General features: G+C 40.1%; 1 protein-coding gene across 3 annotated transcripts in view; it reads right to left on the bottom strand.

Annotated features, from left to right (window-relative positions):
- Window positions 1-22,918, bottom strand: part of Rad51b (RAD51 paralog B) — a 502,623-nt gene that overhangs the window by 457,891 nt on the left and 21,814 nt on the right. For all 3 annotated transcript variants that reach the window (XM_028789606.1, XM_028789609.1, XM_028789617.1), the window contains exons 6-7: window positions 18,111-18,230; window positions 16,122-16,305 (exon numbers count right to left, since the gene is read on the bottom strand). In XM_028789606.1, coding sequence (XP_028645439.1) covers window positions 16,122-16,305; window positions 18,111-18,230 — 304 coding nt within the window. The remainder of the gene's footprint in view (window positions 1-16,121; window positions 16,306-18,110; window positions 18,231-22,918) is intronic.

Genomic DNA, 22,918 nt, shown 5'->3' with positions numbered 1-22,918 from the left:
AGAAAACAACTAACTACACTCCCATGTTTATGTCTGCAGTCTGTCACATGGTATTGCTTTGGCTAGTGTCTCTGAAGATAATACGACTCTATCTACAGTTGGACAATGTGCTTTAATGGCTTTTTCATATAACTGGAGAAATTCTCACTTAAAAATATACCAACCCTCCACAAGCACTAACTTTTAAAAAGTAGTTGCCGTACAAACTCTGCAGAGAAATGAATATCATTTGTTCTACTATTTTAAAATCCTCTACTCTACCTTGTATTCCAAAAAGATCTTTACCAATATTTTTCACAGTCCATACACCAATCATGTGAAAGATTAGTTATGCAGAGCTTCTTAATGTTTACTGGTCAATTATTATCAGTCTCATCAGAAATGTTTTTCAGTATGAATTTTTCCAATTATCATTTTTGCTTCAATATTTGAATTTTATTATTAGCCATGACAATTTTTCACTTGGTTCTTGAGAGGCCGGGGGAGAAATGTCTCCAGACATCAAAATCTAAACAACCGGATTGCTTGCTAGCTGGTTTTTTTTTTTCATGTGAAAGCAGTAATTGTAAGAAAAAAGCACTGATACACAACTCAACAGCAAAGGTACCCTCAGAAACTTCAGAACACCCAGCTGTGTTGCAGACCCCTGCAGAGCTGAACGAGCTGGGGACATGTAGCTCTAGGTTCCTGACTAGGGTATTCTGTATTACCTCATCTTCCTAGCCTCAATTTTATCATGTCTAAAGTGGACAGTAGAGCTTCATTTTCCACAGCCTCCACTGAAAAGCCTGTCACACAGGAAAGCTAGCATATTACAAGAATAAAAATCAATCGACATAGTCACATACACTTTACAAGTATTGCCTTTAAAGCTTACACCTTAGTGAATCCTCACTGCTAAACAACACAGACACAGTTTGCCATCTATTAATTATAGCCTAATAGTCTGTGAACTCAACACTTGCATCATCCTGCCTAGTACTGTCAAGATCTCTAGGTGGATATACAAGCAAGAAAACTTTTAAATATAGTTTGCTTTTTGAAATACGGCATCTATGTAAAGAACAGAAGAAAAGCTAGATACTATTCCTAGATTGCAAGTAGACTTAATTTGTCCCTGCTGTTAGTCTTAGTGGACAAAGACACAGCAGGATACTGAAACTCTGTAACAGAGATGCCCAAGTTAGCAGCTTCTCCAGTGACCAGAGTCAGTCCCTAGAGATTCATGATTCTACAAGGGAAGTGCAGTTCAGAACCCTGTCTAGCTGAAAAAGAAGCAGAGCTGGGAGACACAGACAGGAGCAATCCTTAGGGAGTTAAAATGTGACTCTCTAAGCTGACTTGCAACCAGTGGAGCTATGCTCATAGCCCGACCTGCCAAAAACAACGTTAAAGTCCTTTTGACCACAGTTGTAAAGACTCTAGTTTTATGTTTCAACCGAAAATAACTATTAAAAATGTAAAGCCATATACCTTTCAGAGCACAATAAAAGTATGTTTATACAATGATCCAATAAATGATGTTTCTATTACAGTAGAAATGGCGCCTCCCTGCTTCTATATGGCATATACAGGAAGGGCAGCACCTCCTCAGAGGAAAGAAGTCTAGAATGTTTGAAGAGGATTGTGATGACTGGTTGTTTCTTTCTTTCTTTTCTTTTTGGAGATAAGAGTCTCTCTATGGAGAGCTTGCTGTGTAGACCACCAGGCCAGCCTTGAACTCACAGAGATCTGCTTACCTATGCCTCCAATGCTGTCATTAAAGGCTTGTGTCACTGAGCCCAGCTCGTTTTTAACCATCAACTTGCCACAACCTAGAGTCATCTAAGAGCCTCGACTGAGGAACTGTTTAAATCAGGTTGGCCAGCGGCATGTCTGTGGTAGACTGCCTGGATTGTTCACTGATACAGGAGGACCCAGCCTGATGCGGGCAGCACCATTTCACAGGCTGGGCTTGAACCGTGTAAGAAAGCTAACTGAGCAAACGCAGGCCAGCAGGCAGCAAGGATGTGTGTGTTCTCCTCGCTCTGGCTGTGGATGTGCTGTGACTAGCAGCTTGAGTTCCTTGCCTTGGCTTCCCTCCAGTGACAGTTATAACCTAGAATATAAGCCAAGCAAGTGCTCTATTCCCTTGTGTTGCTTTTGGTCACAGTATTTTATCACAGCAACAGAAATGAAACTAGAACAGGATGTTTCCAGCTGCGAGTAAATAAAACCCAAGCTGAGGGGACTTAAACAACGCCTCTGAAGCTTTTATGCACATGGAATCATCCAGAGACTCTCTGATTTAGTAGGATGAAGGGAGGGCCTGGAATTCCAACAGGCTCACTCACAGGGGATGCTTCTGCTACTCTATAGACCACAGTTTCAATCCCAAGAACTTAACCACAAGAAAGTACACAGGTCAACATAAATACAGGGCTGGAGAAATGCTCAGAGGTTAAGAGCACTAACTACTCTACCAGAGGGCCAGAGTTCAGATTCCAGCATCCACATCAGGCAGTTCACAAATGCCTGAAATCCCATCACTAAGGGATACAATGTCCCCTTCAGGCATCTATGGGCACCAGCATACATACACACACAAATAAATCAGATAGATGATAGATAGATAGATAGATAGATAGATAGATAGATAGATAGATAGATAAACTCTTTTAAAATTTCTTTTTAAAATGTAAATGCAAAACCAGAAATAAGACTCTTCACTAATGTCAGCAAGGATTTAGAGGTCACACACCCTTAGACATGTCCTAGGAAAAACAAGCATCGTCCAACAGACTTTGATCAAGAACAAGAATATTACCAGAAGCTTAAAAAATGTTCTGGCCCCCAGAATTAGATCATCAGCTCCTATGTGAACTATAAGAGCAGTAAGGTGATCTTTGGACAAATCAGCACAGCGTGAGACGGGGATCAATTTTCCTGATACACGCTGGAAAGTGCACAAAAGAGAAAGGACAAAGCGGGGACCAAGTCATGAGTCCGTTTACAAGGAGCCCAGAGCAGATGCTGCACAGGCACTTCAGACATTTGCACAGATAAACACTGGTTCGGGCTAATTAAAAATTGCAGAGTACTCTATAAACATAAATGTTAAATATTTATTTTTAAATAACCACACTGAGTTATTACTAGATGGAAACCTTACTCAGTCTTAGTAGAAAGAGAACCTATTACAGCCTTCAAAACTGACACTAGAAATCATTCATAACTATTACTTACAAGTTATTTTTAAGAAATATTAATACCAGTCATAAAATACTTCAAAACTGAATAAAATTCATTAAGTACATTCTCTAAGTTTAGGAGACTCTAATCCATCATTCAAAAAACTAAAGCTGAAAGCAGCCCATACTAGTCTATTGCCATTTAAAAAAAAAAATCTGAAGCAGTGTATCTTTTTAAAGAAAACAAATAGTTCCAAAAATGATGGTTCATGACGACTCTAATCCCAGACCTCAGGAGCCAGGGCAGGAAGATTGTCACAAACCTGAAGACAGCTTGGCCTACTTAGTGAGTTCTAGGCCAACCAGGGCTACACAGTGAAACCCTGCCTCAAAAACAGAAATAAAGAAGAGTGGCAAAGATGGTTCAGAGGTTAAGAGCATGTGTTCCTCAAGGAGACCTGAGTCCAGTTCCCAGAACTGAGGCAGCTCGTATTCCCTGTGACCCCAGCTCCAGATGCATGCACACATGCACACACATTTTTAAGGGGGTGGGGGAAACAAAGAAAGAGGTAAAGAAAGGAAGAGAAAAAAAGAGGGTGTTGAATTAGCTCACAGAATTAGACATACAAGGGCATTATACCAGCGTCTGCTCAGCTCTGAGCTTCGGTGAAGCCTTCTGGCAGATGGTATCATAGTGCAGGTGTATCTGATAAGGCAGAGATCACACTGCCAGCCAAGATGTCAGAGAACAAGGCAGAGGCTGGTCTTACCCTTACGACTCACCCTTCAGAGAACCATAGGGCCCCACAAGAACTACCTTAATCACTTAATCAAAGGGCACAGCCCCACGGATCTAAGGATCTCCCCTAGACCTACCTCTTACAAATTCCCACCATTGTAACTTCACTAAACTGGGACCAAGCTGCCACCTCATGAATCCTAGTGGTACAATCATATCCAAACCATAACATAACCATTAATTCAAGTTTAAACAATAATAAAACTGCCAATTAAACCTATGGTGTTTCAGAATCTAAAACTTAGAATCTAGAGAAATGCCTCAGTGGTTAAAAGAATGGACTACTTTTACAAAAGACCAGGTATGGTTCCCAGCATTCATATCGGGTAGCCCATAACCACCTGTAACTTTCAGTCTCAACACCCTCTTCTGGCCTTCACAGCAGCCTGCAAACCCATGACAGAACACTCACATGCACGTAATATTTTTACTCATTTAAAACAACTATATGTAAACATACCTTCTTGTAAAATTATATATGAATGTCATTCCCAAACCGAAAAAAAAACTAAAATTTAGTAATCCCACAATATATTAAATTATCATTCCTTTATTGATATTATTAGTAATAACATTAAGCATTATGATAGAGAAATGTAATCCCTTCCTACATAACAGGACACCAAGTATCAGAAAAGAGAGCTGACTAGAGCAGGGTCATACAGCCAGGTGTGACACATTTGCCACTGAAACATTTATCTTTTGACCTGAAATTCTGGATCTCTCCTACTGCACCATGCTGTTGCTATGAAATGCTTAACCTTTGAAATGTGGTTTCCAGAGACTGGAAGAGGAAAGCGAGAAGAAAGCTGTACTGTTGAATGAAGAACTGTTACTTCCAAAACCACAAAGCAGCCCAATCCCATGTTACAGGAAGTTCCAGTAGACTAAGCTAAGGATCACACAGAGTCAAACTAGAAGCACGAGAAAAACTTCACAATAATTTATACAATAAATTCTTTACATATTAATAATATTAATATTATTAATAATTAATAATATTAATAATTATTTACAATAATTTATTTAAAATAGTATATTTGGGGCTGGGAAGATAAGTCAGTCCATAATTAGCCCACCCTAATAAATGATACCATTCTTTTATCCTTATAGTATGGACATCACTTATCCAGTTCAGGTTATAACTATCCCTTGCACATAAATAAGGCATATGTGTACAGGAAAAAGTCTTTGATGCATAATGCCTATAAAAATTACCTTCTGTTTTAAGTCCCTAGGAGCTTTAAGTTAAATTCATAAGTATGCCACTTTGTTGGCTACCTGTGACAACACCATGGAAGTGAAGCATCTTCTATACACTCACAGCACATACTGAGTTTTCATAAAATCTCAAAAGAGGATGTTAGGAGGTCATCTATATTTCAAAAGTTTTCTAAGAAAGGCTTAAAGTTAAAGTGTTTGGAAATTATTTTCAGGCAACATATTTATCACAGGATTTAAGTTAGTATACACATTTGCCTTTTCGGTTTTAAGAATACCGAAACCCAATATAACATTTCCCAATAGACAGTGAATCAACATTAAGAGAATCAAACTGAAAATACAGAAATGTGGAATTGTTAAGATTATCTCTTTCACTATCAAAGAAAAGCAGAATGTAGGAACTAGAGACGTAGCTCAGTGGTGAGATTCTAGCCTAGCATGCACAATATGGGTTCAACCCCCAGCACAAAAAGATGGATGGATGGATGGATGGATGGATGGATGGATGGATGGATGGATGGATGGGTAGATGGATGGATGGATGGACGGACGGACGGATGGATGGACGGACGGGCGGACGGACGGACGGGTGGATGGATGAGATGGATGGATGGATGGATGGATGGATGGATGGATGGATGGATGGATGGATGAGATGGCTCAGCAGGTAAGAGCTCTTGGTGAGCAACATGATAGCCTGAGTTTAAATCCCTAGAACCCATATAAAAGCAGGGTGTGGTCACACACTTGCCAGTAACCCCACTTCATAGCAGGAAAGGGAACAGAGAATTGCTGGGGCTTGCTGGCCATCCAACCTAGCTACAGAGTTGTTAGAGGCTGTCTCATGGGAATAATGCAGAGAGTAAGAAAACAAGATATCCCACACCCTCCTCTGTCCTCTGTGTATGCACATATCTGTGTGCACCATTATCACATGAGTGCACACGCTGTACACTCACACAAAAAAAATTTAATAACAGAAGGCAAAAAGGGGGGTAAATAAATTGTTCTAATGAGAACTATGTAACTTGTCACATGCTCTATTTTAGAGTGTCTAAGAGTACTGGAAGAAATCTTTTAAAGCACAACTATCATATATTTTCATGAAAGTATCTCTACAAGCATTACACTCAATACATTTGTTAGCTCCTAGATTCCCCCCCCCTACATTTGCTTTGTATGTGATAAGAACGTAAGACTGACCCCATAGCAACTTTTAAAGATTCTAAGACAATGTTGCTAATTCAGACACTGTGTTAGGTACACATGTACAAGACTGAGTCATTTCTGGTATATGGAAGTTTACGCTTTGACAAATATCTCCCTGTTTTCCCATCCCTCAGGGCCCTTGCACTCTCCTTTCTGTTCCTAGGAGTTGGACTATTTTCGACTCCGAAGGTAAATGGCATCACGTAGTATGTGTTCTACACTTGGCTTACTTAATTTAGCACAGCATCCTCCACATTCACTCATGTTACACAAAATGTAGGATACCTTTGGAAGGTTGAATAATATTCCATTGCATGCATATGCCAAATTTTCTTTATCTGTTCATGTGTGACTGAACATTTAGACTGCTCCCATGGCTTGGTTTTTGGGGATGATGCTGCAATGAACACTGAAGTACAGATATCACTTTGAGATCCTGATATTGCTGAGACAGGCCTTAAACTCACAATCTTTCTGCCTTAGCCTCCCAAGTGCTAGGATTACAGGCAAATGCCACCACCCTGGGCTATGTACACGTTCTGTGTACATTCCTCTGTTGAGGAATACCTATTCGGGTCATTTTAGCCCAGTTTTTACTCAGTTTGTTATTTGTTATTGCCCAGAGTATAGTACTGAAATGTAGGATTTCTTTATATATTGTGAATATTAATCCTTTGCCAGATACATGATTTCCGAATGCTTCCCCATTCTACAGTTCGTTTTTTACTTCAGTGATGACTATCTATTTGCTGTGCAGAAGTCTTTTAGTCTGATGTAGTCTCATTTGACTTTACTTTGTTGCCCATGTTTTAGGAATCAGATTTCTAAGTGAGACATACAGTAGCACTCTGAGCAGAGCTCTGATGATGAATTCTTACCATATAGCTTTTTATATAAAATAATAGCTGATGATCTCTCATAGAACTTTGAGCAGCTCCAGGAATTAGAAGCACTGAGATTTCCAATCTTGAGCAAACCTCAAGGTTCAATAGTAAACAAGAAGTATGTAGACAGCAAGTCCTGATTTCCAGGTGGTTTTGCACACTTTAGAAGCAGTGCTAGAGTGTTGTCCCTTCAAATAGCACTTAATAAAAATAGGGACTTAATAAACATTTAATTAAATACACATTTCAGAAATTGTATAATTAAAAAGTATAAAATATCCTACAGGTATGTATTGGATACCTACTTAGTATGAGACACTTTTCAAGAAAGGCAGCTATGGAGAGCACATACTCTTGTTTTGGGGGGCTTAGACACAGACATATAAAAGTTAAATGATACTGTAAGGCAAATAAATCATTTAAGTTCCAAATAGAAGCTCATGATGTTTGTAGCACAATGGAAAGTGGGACCAGTTAGAAAGCAGAGGTAGACCAGCAGTCCTCATGCATAGGAAAAGACAAGATAGGAGGACTATGCAGAAGCCAGACGAAGAAGGTTCCTAAGTACCTTAGCAGAAATATAACCAATCAACAAATATTCTGACCTTGCTACAAAGGATGCACCTGAGGACAGAACATGTAAGTTCTCTGTCCTTGTAATGCTTATAGTCTGGTACTTTAATTATACTTGATACCACACTGTGCTTCTGAGCAAAAGATGTGGTCAGAGATACACTGGGAGAAGGTTACACTGCACCAATGTGTATCATACCATTATCTATGCAGGAAAGTCAGAAGCAAACCAGCTAGATACTGAATAAAAACTATGCTACGAGTGACAAGTAACATTACTCACCGTCTTGGGTAGATGGCCCCATTTCACAGTATCCCTGTCCTCACTGGAAAACTAAAGGTTGCTGCTCAGCCACAAGCTTGAGATCTCCAACTGGAAAGCGTACAGCACACAGGGGACTCAGTAATAAGTGTAGGGGAGCCCTGACCACCAGGGCTGCAGTTTGCTTTCATTTCTAACCTCTTCTCAGCAAAACAAAATTACACTTGTGTTCATTAGCTTAACAATTACCTAGCTCCAAAAGAGCACTCTCCTTCTGAGAGACAGTAAAGGTCAGGGTTTAACTGGAAACTGAAAGTCTAGGTGCTCCATCATTCTTCCCTGTGTAGTCTGTAGCCCCAGTGACAGAAATGGAGGCGCCATGATGTTTACTCAACAGTTAAGACAGAAAAAGAACAGCAGACAAGAAACTCATTCTATCCTCGATTATACCACAGTGATTTGTCTCGGCAGCTGACTTACTTATAGAAGCCTTAAGGGCAGAGACCATGTTGTATTCATCTTTATGACCTCACTGTGCCTAACATAGAGCTTTGGACACAATTACTGAGGGTGGACTTGAAGTGGAAACTTATGGTTTCTTTGGAAAGTCAGTTGTGTCGGATGATGTTTTGCTTGGACAAACTCGTGAAGGAAGATTTTCCTGAAATGGACACAGGTAAAAGGATGTTTTGCTAAAGTAAGCACATGAAAGGACAGATGTGTGATGAAGGAGTCTTCACTAGTTATGTGCATTTATTGGTTCACCTTATGTTGCAATATTGAGCTCCGTTTGTTGTGACTCCATAGAGAGAAACACCAAAAAACTGGTGGTGTTCTGGCAGCTTCTTGCTGCTTCCGCAGTCTCAGGCCGATTGGCAGGGTGATGTCAGCTGATACAGACTCACATGGAGTTTTGCTAAGACAGACTCATGTCCTGAGGTAAGACATGTGGTGAGGCAAGACTAGAGAGAGAGAGAGAGAGAGAGAGAGAGAGAGAGAGAGAGAGAGAGAGAGAGAGAGAGAGAGAGACAGAGAGACAGAGAGAGAGAGCTGGGCTTGCTTCTTGGTCTTGAGTCTTCACTGATCTTTTTGCTTCATTGAGAAAGTCTTGGCAGAGAACTTCTCCTGGCATCCCTGGTGGGCCTGGTCACCCCTGCTGACTCATGCCAACTCAGTGAAGGCCTGGCTGTTTCTGCTAGGTCATGCCACCGCTGCTGATTAGTGTTCGCAATCCTGACACCACTGAACTGGACTGCTGGTACATTCGTAAAGTATTTGCAAGTGGATCGAGCTACTGCTGCTAAGTCCTGTGAACTGAAACTGCTAGTAATGCAGATGGGATTCCAAAGAACCATTTCTAAACAGGTCCACTTCCCCCGCATCCTTTCTTTCCCACTACCTCTGGTGAGTGGTGGGCTAGAAGGGAGGCTAAAGCATTTAAGAACTGTTATTAAAAGTAGGTTGAGAAAAATTTAAGCTTACATGGAATTAAAAGCTTACATAGAAGAAAGTCTGAGATATAAAACAGCGGGAGTTATAGGGTAGAAGAGGCTTCAGGAAACATGAGTAACTGTCAACAACACTGAGGAAGGGATACTGAAGAGGACAGCATGACCTGTTCTTGTGGTTTTAATACTGTAAAAATATTAAGATAGGAAATATACAAAGCATTGGGAATGAGGTAACTGTTAAAATTAACAACTGAAGGCTGCCTTTCACAGATTGCACCACGTATTGTGTGAAGAACATTACAGACATCTTCATTTATTCCCCACAGCCAGACTAGTCAGAGACTGTACCCATTTTTCACATAGGATAACTGAGGTCAGAGCCAGGATACATACTTACTCAAGGTCTTAAATTTAGCAGGAGTGGACTATCCATCAAGCTAACACCTGAATCCAAAGCCAGTGCTGCACTCCAGTACCCAGGGATGTAGAACTGAGACGGTGGAAGTGACCAGACACTGAGTTTACTACGAAGATGGAACCAGGGGGATTCATTGAAAGGTGAAGAAGAATGTTAAAAATAATGAGGTTTAAAAAAAATAATAATGAGATAGTAGATAATATCTATAGAACAGATGGCCAAAGGGAGCAGAGCCAGTACCTTAAACGCTCGTCCCCTTCTCCAGACACAACCAGTACAGTGCCTTTATGAGTTTGTCGACCGACTAAGGCAAAGACAATCACCCACTTTACCTCCTTTTTAAAAACTGTTTATTTAGCAATAACTTTAGATTAACCAGAAAGTTGCAAAGAGAATACAGAGTTCTCTTCTCCCAGTTCCTCCTACCATCTCACTCAGTATATGACAGCACGAGCATCCAAACTAATGAATCGTGCTCCTGGGAACGCTATTAGCTAACTCTTGCCAGTCTTAAGCAGTTACCATTAAAATTACCACAACATCACTTTGTACCCACCAATACAAGAAATTATAAACTATCAATATGCAATAATAAAAAGAGTTTTAAAACCATAAGCTCAGAAAAGATGTTATAGCTAAGATTCCTTCTCTTTCCCCTTCTTTCCCTTCCCTTCCCCCAGTTATGACTTTTAAGGGACAGAGACAGGTGGAATCAGCAAAGAAAAGTGTGACAAAGTGCAGAGAAATCAGTAGAAGCTCCCACTGTCCTCTCCCAGTGGAGCTGCAAGGGTATGCTTAATGGTCTCCGCAATAACTCAGGACAACATGTACAAAGTGGTTTTAATCAGGAAAGTTGGCTCAATTGTTATTGTCCAGATTGTCATTAGAGGTCAATCAGGGGGTATGCAGCACCTACTTAAATGACCTCAGCTAATTAGACTCCAGTCCCCAGGGCAAAATCAACACTCACCACAAACCACATCATTTGTATAAACTGTGATCAAACTGGTACCTGTGTCCTCAACCCCTGTGGATACAAAAATATTTACTAGGTAGAATACTCCCAGAGCTTAGAGCTCATTTCCTAGGACTCAGGCAAGAGTCAGGCCCAAAGGGAAGCTTTTTCTTGAAATCTGAGCAACCCAAGCCAGCTAAGTTAACCCTTTCCTCACACTGAGTGTATCCCTGGGCTACGTGACTCATCCCAGCACCCCTCAGACAAACCAATGCTGCCTTGCCAATCACCTATACATTAACGTATATGTGTTGCCACCTTCTGACTTTAGATAACAATAAAAACAAAGTTGGCCATATCACAAAAGGCTAAACAAATGAAAGAGAAGTGTTCTAGCTAATAAAATAAAGGCTTACTACACAGTGAGTTTAAGGCCCATGGATAGAAAGTAGACAGGTTGAAAGAGCATGGTATAAGCAAACAGAAGGTCCCACAGAGTCCTCCTCACCTCAGAGTTTAGGGTGTTTGCTCTCAGTGACGCATATGAATGGTCAGACTGAACCTGATTCTCAGAGAAGCCACATGATGATGATACACAGCACAAACTCTGACTCCAGTGTTAGGGACCTGTGATTTCTATCTCAACAAGCAACTTCGTAAGACTCTTCTAAAAACGTAAGCTTTGAACAGTCATAAGAAGGCAGGATGGCCAAAGTGGGCGTATAAACCTATGTCATGAGTCAGAAGCACAAGATAAAAATTTTGGAATTAACAAAATCTTAATTTTAGCAAACTCCACTACTATTTTATTTTATTTTTTTTTAGTATTTATTAGTGTCAGTGATAAGGTATAATCTTAAAGATGATGTCCCACCTTGCATGATGGGATAGCTAAAGGTAAAAGGAAAGATAAATTCTGGCCCATATAAAACTGGGTCAAATTAAATTGAGGGAAAAAATTATGCCTTGTTCAAATAATACAAAAGTTAATCTTACTGTATTTTCTTCACTTAAAACAAAAAAAAAAGTTTCTTCTTGTTAATGATCTGAATGCCTTTAAATACCAAAATGAGAAGTACACATATTTTCATTCATTTTTTTCTAAAGTTTTAAGCATAAAAAAATGGGCATTACTATTTCAAAAGAACCTTGATAAACAACATATTAGAGCCATGCATATTCCCAACATGCACATAACAAAGATCAGATCTTGATTAGGAGGCAGCCAGCAGCAGGGACTCTCCCACACTTGTTCCACAGAGGACAAACACAGGAAAAATGGCTACAGTCATGTCTTAGAATAATCTGGATTTTAACAACTATAGGTGAAAAAAAAAAACCAATTCCTATTTTCAGTATCATCTGTAAAAAATAAATGGAGGGGGGGGCTGCTGTAATCTATCTAACAATTAATCCTCACAAGAATGTCCTATTATCTTAATCTGATGGAGAATTCTCAGTGAGACATTACTGCTCTATATGTATGATGGATAGAATGGGCAGTGATGGGCAGTAGAACCACAGTCACCACTGACTTTACGGGGCAACATCTAAACTCTTTTCATATTATTTCCACTAACCATCTAGAAACAGCTTCAGGATTGTGGCGATTAGAATAGGTATGACACCCATAGATTCATGTTTGGCTGCTTGACCCTAGGGAGTGGTGCTATTAGAAGGTGTGGCCTTCTTGAAATGGATGTGGCCTTGTTAGAGAAAGTGTGTCATTGTATAGGTTAGCTTTGAGGATTCCTCTGCTCAGGCTCCACCCAGTGTGGAAGAGACCCTCCTCCTGGCTGCCTTTGGATCAAGATACAGAACTCTCATCTACTCCAGCACATCTGCCTGCATGATGCCATGCTTCCTGACATGATTATGATGGCCTGAACCTCTGAAACTGGAAGCCAGCCCCAATTAAATGTTCTCCTTTATAAGAGTTGCCTTGGTCAAGTTGTCCCTTCATAGCAATGGAACCCTAAGACAAGGATCTACTACTCCTTCCACTACTAGCTTGAGTATGCTTTAAAGACAAAAGTCCTACCCCAGAGCAGCACACACCTAAACTTTCTAAAGCTCTGGAGAGAAAGATTCCACCAGACTTCTGCAACTGTGTTTCTCAAACCACAGTCTTAATGTATTCAAGTCTATAAAATTCTCTCCTGAGAATGTTTAATTTTATAACTCAAATCCTCCATAACATAATAATATGTGTGTTTCCAATAAAGCGATGCCACTTAGAATCTCTTTGGTGGTCAGTGACTAACATAGACAAGAGCCATGACAGAATTAAAATATAAGCACATTCATGTCCACATGAAGCTCAAATGAGGTCACCCTTCCCAAACAAAAGGTTTGCTGGTAGCTCAAAAGACAAGAAAAAAAACCTGAGTAATCACATTAACTATAGCAAGGCTGTTAAAACCAAAGGAAGCTATAGCATATATGTTATTACATGCAGAATTACATATGCATAATATATACATATTCTAAACTCATATGCATAAAACATGCATAATATAAACATATGCATATTATAATGTATATGCATATTATAAACCTATAGACCTCACAGTTATCATCTATAACATTAAATGAGCATAGCCATTTGTACAGCATTGTGTTGATTACAAATGCAGGATTTCGTACTTAGGAAGGGTTATTCCTATATATCATACTGTGGTAACAGCCCAACAGTCAGCTGTGGGGTTCACGAGAATATCCACAAGAGTAGGGTACATGGTTTGAGTAAGAGAAATCAGTCATTCACCCAGCATTTGCTTTTGTTCCCAGAGATGTGTAGATGCTAACATGGAAGCAGCCAAAGGCTCTTGACCTTGACAAGGACAGCAAGCTTTAGACCACCTCCACACTTGCACCTCCAGAGTCTCTATGCTCCAAGGTTGCTGACACCATAGCCACACAAATGGCACAGCAATCAGAAAAAGGCTGCCCAAAAAGCAGTGAACAGCGTCACTTGGTTCCAAAAGACTATATTTGATCAGGGACAAAAACAGAAAAAAAAAAAAAAAAACCCTCATGCCTCTTAGAAGAAAAATCTCTAAACATTGAAATTTTTAAATATTATGAAAAATGCAAAAATGTAAAATAACTTCTAAAAGGAAAAGGAACTTTGAACCTTATGAACCAAGCAAATGCCAGGTCCAGCAAACAATGCTAGTCATGGATTACTTGATTTAAAACAAAACAAACAAAAATGGTAAAATATAAAAACAAATGAATGTTTTATAGAGCATAAAAAAGATTTTTCAGCAAAATATAAAAATGTAAAGCATTCCTTCCTTTAAGTTTGTAATTCTTTAATGTGAGATAGCTTGGCCTATTCAGAGCTAGTCTAAGAACAAGGCAACATAATTTGAATTCTAAAATTCTTGCTCTAGTAAAAATTTCTTTTCGGTTCTCAGCTCTGAAAAAAAGACAAAAATTTTCTTAAATAGAGGGGGGAGGGGGAAAGTCAGTGCCTTGAAGTAATTTTTAAAAAAAATTAGATTCCTATTTACTATTTATTTATTTATTTATTTACTTTTGACAAGAGTCTCACCTGATAGCCTTGGCTGACCTGGAACTCACTATTTAGACCAGGCTTGCCTGGTACTCACACGAGACACTCCTGCCTCTGCTTCCTAGGATTAAAGGCAGATGCACCTCCTATTAGTTGCTATTAGCTATTAGTTGTGCTTCGAGAAGCTTCTGGATTAGGGACAGACAAATAGTGGCGTGTACAACAGATCACAACCTCACCCGGCTCTTTTCAGACACAGAACGCCTGTTGTTTAGAGAACTCTACTAAAGACAAAGGAGAGTAGAATTCTTTTTCTTACCCAGAAAGCTACATTATCTTAGAGAATTGTAAGACATCAACCTATAATTGTTGTTTTAAAACAAACAGCTTTTAAAAGGTTAATTTTCACATCTGGCAGAGGCTTAGGTCAAGTAACACTGTAAGTTACTGAACATAATTACGCAACTAATCTTAAATTTCCATTAAATATCTCTTGGAAATTTTTTTTTTAATTTTTCTATTCTTCTTGACCAGGAACAAGAGAAATTCAAATATATCATTTTTAAGTTAAGTATTAAAAAACTTAAAGATAACAAGTCTCAAGATAAACTTTGTAATATCTAATCTTAATTCAAACTATAAATTTTAGAGGCATTAAAATATGTAGAATGTATGTGTGCAACACTTTCTTGGACTTCTCGCTCGGTTGTACAAATGAAAGGCTACATGGTGACTCACATAATCTCTATATATTCTTTATGATACAAAGACCCAAGATCTTAATTTATCCAAAACAAATAAAAACCATGAAGTCTCAAGCAAATTTCATGTCAGGTTAAGGAATTTCCTTGTCTGGGTAGGACATGGCTAAAACTGAAAACCCTGGAAGGGTGTGGCAACCCACACCTGCAACCCCAGCACTAAGGCAAAAAGCAAGAGGGTCTATGGGGAGGACGGTCAGGGCTGGACAGCAGGACTCTGTCTGGAAGAAATAAAAGCAAACATAATAATACTCAATGTTCCTGAGGCGGGGAACAAGTACAGCACTCCCACATCTAGCAGAGTGGGGTGTAGCTTAATATGCATTTCTGTGTTGTCTGCTGTGCATCACCAACCCTGATAATCGCCCCTCAGATTTCCTGATCGCAATGCCCACCACAGAAAGCCATTCCAACAGCTTGTTTAAGGTTGTCTTGATGGCATTTCCATTAATGGTTGACCTCTGCCAATTAGAAGGAAACCAAAACAGCACTGAACACAGAAACCTATGAACAAAGCCTAAAAGATTGAATTTACGAAATCTACAGGATACACCATAGATGCAAAGATAGTTCACAGAAACAGATCCAGGCCGCTCTGCAAGATGTACCACTTAATAGTCATCTCAGCATGACAGACGTGACACAGAACATACAGAAGAGTAAACAGTGAGAAGGAATAAAGGAAGTGATGGTGGGAACCGTCAGAAGCATTTAAGTCTGTCCTGGGGTCAAGTTATAAAAGGGGAAATAGCCAGCAGAGAGGGTGGCTTACAAAAGCAGTTACTTGCCATAGCAATCAAACTTTGGAAGGTCAGCTGTTTAGACTTCCCTAAGTATAGTACTCAATATTGTAAGGTCATGACCTTAAGAGACAAGAAGGAAAAGGGACACTTACTGGGATTGAAAACTCCCCAGCCAGGTACTTCAGTAAAGACGCTCCTTTGCTCAGGAATTTGTTCCTTTCTTTGATGTTGCCTTGGAGCTGGGAGTCAAACTCCTTTCTGACCACAGAAGCAATGGAGTCAACAATCACAAGCTTAACTCCTTTCGAAATGATCTCTTCCTCCAAAGATTCAAGCCTATGAAAGTAGAATTTGTAAAATAACAAACAAGTTTAAGACACAATTTTATTTATCTGCTTTTCTTTTCAGAAGGAAAATGGAAGAACACTGTATTAGGATTTGAGAAAAAAGCCAAACGCAGGATGGGCAAGCTGTAAATCCTGGCAGCTGCTGGGAGGCGGGAGCCAGTTTAGAGTTAGAGTCAGCAATGGAGGTCTGCAAACATCTGTGAGGGGAAGAGGGTGTTAGAGCAAACAGTGAGACAGCCCAGAGCTTTAGAGCAAACATGCTTGGGAGTCTGGTTGTTCTCCAAGACAGAGACAGAAGGTGGGGAGAGGACAGTCATGCTTTTGGAGTTAGAAAAGCAGGCAGGCCTAACACTGAAGATCTGTAAGCAACCGCCAAGACATGACTTTAAAAAACAGAGTGTAGGGGCTGGAGAGATGCTCAGTGGTTAAGGAGTACTTGTTACTCTTGCAGGGGACCAGAGTGTGGTTCCCAGCATGCTCGTGGAGATTCACACCCATCGGTAACTCTAGTTCCAGGGGATCCTACCCACTCTTCTAACTTCCAAGAGCAACCAGACATGTAAGTGGTACACATACAAACACGCAGGCAAATACTCATACTCATAAAATATAAAATAAACAAATCTAAAACAGCAACACTACCGCAATGAAAAGATTAATCAGCTTTAAAATAACAGCAAGCCAGCTCTGGTAACATAGGTCTATAGTCCTCACTGCTCAGGAAACTGAAGAAACAAGTTTGCAAGGTCAAGGCTAAACTGGGCTACAGTGGGAGTTGTTCAAAACCATACTGGATAATTTAGTCAGTATGTTATCAAAATAAAACCTTTAAAAAGGGCTGAGATGCAGCTCTTTGGTAGAGCACTTACCTGACACACATGAGGCCCTAGATTCAACCCCAGTAACCCACGTGCACTTGCTCATGCACTAGTGCATGTATACATACTCTCTCTGTCTCTCTCTGTGCGTGTCTCTGTCTCTCTGTCTCTCTGTCTCTCTGTCTCTCTCTGTCTCTCTCCCCCCCCCCCATGTTACAGTGATGGCTATAAAATTCAGCACACATAACTTAGTTCAGCACTCCTATCCATAATTCTTCTGGAAACAGAGACAGTGTTTTGATGTTGTCCTACAATAATACATAAGCTGTAATTTTAAAGAAAAACTACCACGTGTAGCCAGTTTCTAAAATGGCCCCCTCGTATTATCCTACCCTGGTGCGTCATATCTTTGTATGAATTTGTATGTAAGTGCCCTCCCACACCGCATAAGAGTTGGCCTATGTGACACACACTTATGACAAAATGGTGTTGCTCTTGTTCCAGACAGGGGGGCATAAGAGACGACGCCTTCCATATGTAATGAAAGGACGCCTTCCAACAGCACACCAGTGAGCTTGGGAACAGGCATACCAGCCCTGCTGGTCCACAAAACAACCACAGTCCTGGGCAACAAGCAAAGCAAGAGAGACAGCTAAGCCATTTCCAGATGTTCAGACCCCAGAAAATATATATTTGCTGTTCTAAGCTGCCACATTTCCAGGTAATTCACTAACAAAACAACTCAGAATTAATAAACCACTTAGATTCTAAAATATTCACTTAATTTTTTTCCATTTTAAAGAAACATTTCTAAACAAACTACAACAAATAAAGAAGGCACAAATAATTATTTCCTTAACTCTATTACATAAGAATTATTTTACTAAGAAGCTGAAAATGGGGAGAGAAAAACCCTCAAAGCATTACTAAAATATTACTAAAATATCAAATATTTTAGTAACACAAAACTGCCTACCTTTGTAGAAGTCCCTCACAGGTAAGTTCTCTGCAAAGATGAACTCTACTGCTGGTCAGAAGCAGCTTTTCCTCAGTGTTAAAATACTGTGGAAAACGGGATTCCGAGATCTCGACCAGTCTATGGAGAGAAGGGAGGAGGGTACAAGGAAGAAGAGTGAATACTGAAAGAGACACTGCTGAGTCCCCAGCACATGTCACGTGGAAAAGTCCTAAGACGTTTCCGTATGTCAGGTGGAGGAAAAGGCTCAAAATATAAGTCTGAAGTACATGTGTCCCCTGTGCGAATTAACAGAGGTTGACTGTCAGAACCTAGCAAGCAGTCTAGGTCTCATCAAATTTCCAACAAGCAACAATGTCCCCAAGGTTTCATTTCCGGAAATAGTATGTTTACAAACAACATTTTTTCCTCACAGCTATTTTAACATATTAGAAATTAGAAAAAAACTTTCAGTTGCTTGAATGAACAAAGTCCATTTCAATAAATATGGTACTGTGCTCTAATAATAACTAAGTTGTCATGTCTCTTTCTAGAAAATATGCTTTCTCAATCAAAATCCCTGGTAAACAGAAAATTATTGTTTAACCAAATTAATGCTATCCAGTTACTTCTTGTTAACAAAAAGTTATTTTCTAAATATTGACTCAGACCTCAAGGCTATATCTGGTCATATGGGGCAGGTCAAGTGAAGAAGAGTGACAAATCAGAACATAAGTGACAGTTTCGTTTAACAGAATGAGGCATGAAGGACATCACCAGAAATTACAAAAGTGTAAGTGTAAAACTCAAAAACAGAACTGTTGGAATATAACTGCACCCCAATTGAAATAACTCTCGTCAGCCTACTTTGCCATCCAGGGGGATCTGGAAAAGAAACTGTAAACACTAGGCCATCCCATAGTCTACATTCACGTTAAAGACACAGAAGAACAAAAGAAGAGTATCTTCATCTCCAAACAGTTAAAGGGTTCTGAGAAGAGGCTGAGAACTTTAAATAGATAAACAAAACAAATCCTGAATTATGCTATAATCAGAAGCAAGGGAGGGACCTACAACAGGAAAAAGAAGAGAAAAATAAAAACAGTCAAGAACTTTTTAAGAGCATTTTCAGTATACTGAAAAGAAAAAGATATAATTTGGTTCAATAAGAAGAGATAAAAATACTTCAAGAGAAAAAATAGTATTCAAAGAGGTATCCATGTTTGACAAGGCTGGGGACTGAGAGAAGAAGGACAGGAAGTAAGAAAAGCAAAGAAGAAGTGATGTGGCGTTGGCTATGGAAAATGGGCAGACTGGGAGGATCTATAGATTTTTATGATTCTGATGATGATGATGGTGATGATGATGATGATGTAGCTATGACGTGAACTCAGTGCTCAGCAGAGATGGTAACTGGGGCTCTCTCACTTGGAAGACAACAAGTTTTCAATAGAAAACTGTACTACAAACACATGTACTGCAAACTTGAGGCCTTCTCAAGCCTGTTGTTAAGAACAGATGCGAGTCCCTAACTTACTGGCTACAGTGCAACAATAGGCTAGTTTTCCACCAGTGCCTCGAGTGGTGAAAGGTTCAAGATTCCTTACTTGTTCCATTAAGTCTGCTCGTGAGGAATGATAGTCAGTATACGAGTAGAAGCTACTGTTGTCCACATTTGCCATACTAAGTAACTATATTGAGTAGATGCAACATACTCGCCAATACGTTACAATTTTCTAAAGGCTTCTCCTCCAAATGACTTTTATTCTGGGAAACTTTTTAAAAATTAAAAATAAAAATCAATGAAGTTTTTCTAAATGCCTGGTATCAATCCCATTAGTATCTGATGACAATCTTCTTCACAAGATCTTGTTCTTCAGAGGAAGCAACAGAAAACCTACCTTTACAGCCAACATTAAGTTTGAAAACAGTGCCACCTAGTGGGTATCTTTTTATTAAAGGCACTCCTTTGAAAAGATGCATTTAAAATTCATTCATTCAAGATTTACTGAGGACCTATACCATGTGCCAGGCACTACTAACTACTGTAAGTACTGAGTATACGACACCACAATACCCCCAAAACAGGAAATGAAGAGCAGAGGAGAAGAGAAAGTTACATTCTCTGTGTGCTGACTAGATTTGTGTCACCTGGACACAAACTGTAGACATCTGAGAGGAGGAAACCTCAATTGAGAAAATGCCTCCGTAAGATCGGGCTGTGGGCCAGTCTGGAAAGCATTTTCTTCATTAGTGATTTATGGGGGAGGGCCCAGACCATGGTAGTTGGTGCCATCCCTCGGCTGCTGATCCTGGGTTCTATAAAAAAGCAGGCTGAGCAAGCCATGATACACAAGCTTGTAAGCAACACCCCTCCATGGCCTCTGCATCATCAGCTCCTGCCTCCAGGTCCCTGCCCTGCTTGAGTTCCTGTCCTGGCTTGTGGAAGTTTAAGCCCAATAAACTCTTTGTTCTCCAACTTGTTTGCTTGTTTGGGGGTTTTAGTATCTTTTGTTTCTCTCTGTGTGTCTTTTGTGTGTCTTTCTGTCTCTCTGTCTCTTTCTCTCCCTCTTTTTTTTTTTTTTTTGGCATGTGTTTCATCACAGCAATGGAAACCCTAAGATATTCCAGAAGGAGAAAAAAGCAGAGCACAGCAGAGGCCAGCTGCAGTGCTCTAACGGATGATGTAGCTGGAACAAGGAGCAGGAAGAAGATTGAAGGAGGAGAGCCAGAGAGCCAGCGAGAAATCAAGGTCCTCTCAGACCTTCAGATCTATGGTAGTCTGTTTGGGTTTTATTATGAAAAATGAGAAGTCTGGGAACAGACCTGACATCATCAGGTTTCCTTTTTTTATCAGACCTTAACCACTCAGCCACCACATCCCACATATGTTTCTTTGAAAAATAAAAATAAAATTTTTTAAAGTAAAAGACTGCTCGGGGGGGGGGGGGGATTGGTTCAGTGCTAGAAACCACTGGCTGCTCTTTCAGAAGATGGAATTCATTTCCCAGCACCCAGCTGGTGGCTCAAAACCATCCTTAACTCCAGACCTGCCACCCTTTTCTGGCCTCTGTGGTATCGGGCACACACTCATCATTCAGACATACATGCAGGCAAAACGCCCATACATGTAAGATACAAAATAATAAATAAGTTTTTGTTAAGGTCTGCTCAGCAGGCAGCAGTCCCTCAGGCTTGATGGCCACCAATCTAGCTCCAAGGCCAGTGAGAAATGGTCTCAAAGGAGGAAGGAAAAGAATGATACGTCAGGACACCCAACATCCTCCTCTAGCCACCATACGTAGGCACACACACCTACACACACACAGACACACACAGAGATGGAGGGAGAGAGGGAGGAGGGAGGGGAGGAAGAAGATGGCTCCAGATGCCACATGGAGAAAAGGCTTCAAAGAGCAAGGGGAAAACAAGACGAGCTGGTACTGCTGTCCACACAAGAAGCGATGGTGCCTTGACACAGGGAGATAATACCTCAGAAAATTAGAAGCAAATGGATTTAAAGTATAACTCAGGCAGGGGGCTGGAAGAATTGGATGAATATCTAGAAGAATGGTGATTCAATCAGGATTGTAGTTACTGGTGTTCTTCGTTCGTGCGTGTGTGCGTGCGTGTGTGTGTGTGTGTGTGTGTGTGTGTGTTTACCAGGAAATCCAGAATCCATCTTCAGATATATGAAGTTACCCACACATATAAATGTGACTTTAATATGTTATTATGTCAAGTGGCAAATGTATATGAATCTGGAGGTTGTGGGAAAGCTCAGAACATGAACCCATGATTCTTCTTCCAATCAAGAAATATGCTAAAACCATGAGAGTGGATCTGAGGGGCTGAGGTTAGATAGAGGAGGAACAAGATCCTACAACTGGGTTCCCGGATTCTCCAAGGGTTAGAAGCTGACAAACTGAGGGGGCCCAGCAACACAGACTAATGTGATCAGAAACAGGGATAAAACCAAGAGAGACTGGTCCTAAGAGGCCAACTGATGGAAACTGTTGGGGAGAGCAATAACCGCCATTGGGAGTGCTGCAGGACTGAACACGAGGTGGTTGCATGACTTCCTGGTGATGTCACAGCCAACACACTGTCCAAGGGCAGCACATTAGCCAGTTTATAGTAATATTGGTATACACAAACTTACTATGTTTTCAGTCACATAGACGTGCAGTATATAAATTATCCACAGTATAAACACTTGGTGATTATTTCTGGTTGTGTTCACTCTGCTAGCAATCATTACTTCAGAATGTAAGTTACCTCTACAGCATTTTTAAGTTCTGTAAGACACAATGCATCAGCTTCACACTGTTTCTGCTCATCACATCTTTTGATTGTATACAGAGGCCACATCCATGATGAACACACACTACGTAGTCTGTGTAAGGACACTCTAACAGAGTCACAGGACTGACTGACTGACTGACTGACTGACTGACTGACTGAGTAATACAGTCCCCAAACCATACCACCACCGCTAAGCAACACATGCACTTTAAATACTATTGAGTAAAGTTCTGAAAATCAATTTCAGTATAGGGCTAGGAAATAAATCCAGTATGGAGTGAATTCAAGATAAATAAGAGGGAGATTTTGACTTCTGTGCACAAAAGATTAACTGGCTTGGGAATTGCCCTGATAGCATCAACTAGAAAAGCAGACAAAATATCTGAAATAACAGTTTCACACACTAAACAATAGTTGAAAACTATGACCCTCATGAGAAAGGAAACTAATAAAGGAACCTGAGGTATGTCCCAGACTCACACCAGAGGCACTTTCCATTCTGCGACACAAAAAAGGGAAGCCAA

The sequence above is a fragment of the Grammomys surdaster genome, unplaced genomic scaffold, assembly GCF_004785775.1.
Source record: "Grammomys surdaster isolate TR1022 unplaced genomic scaffold, NIH_TR_1.0 127, whole genome shotgun sequence".
Lineage (NCBI taxonomy): Eukaryota > Metazoa > Chordata > Mammalia > Rodentia > Muridae > Grammomys > Grammomys surdaster.
Note: the sequence above shows the minus strand (reverse complement) of the source record. Positions and strands in the feature narration are given on the sequence as shown.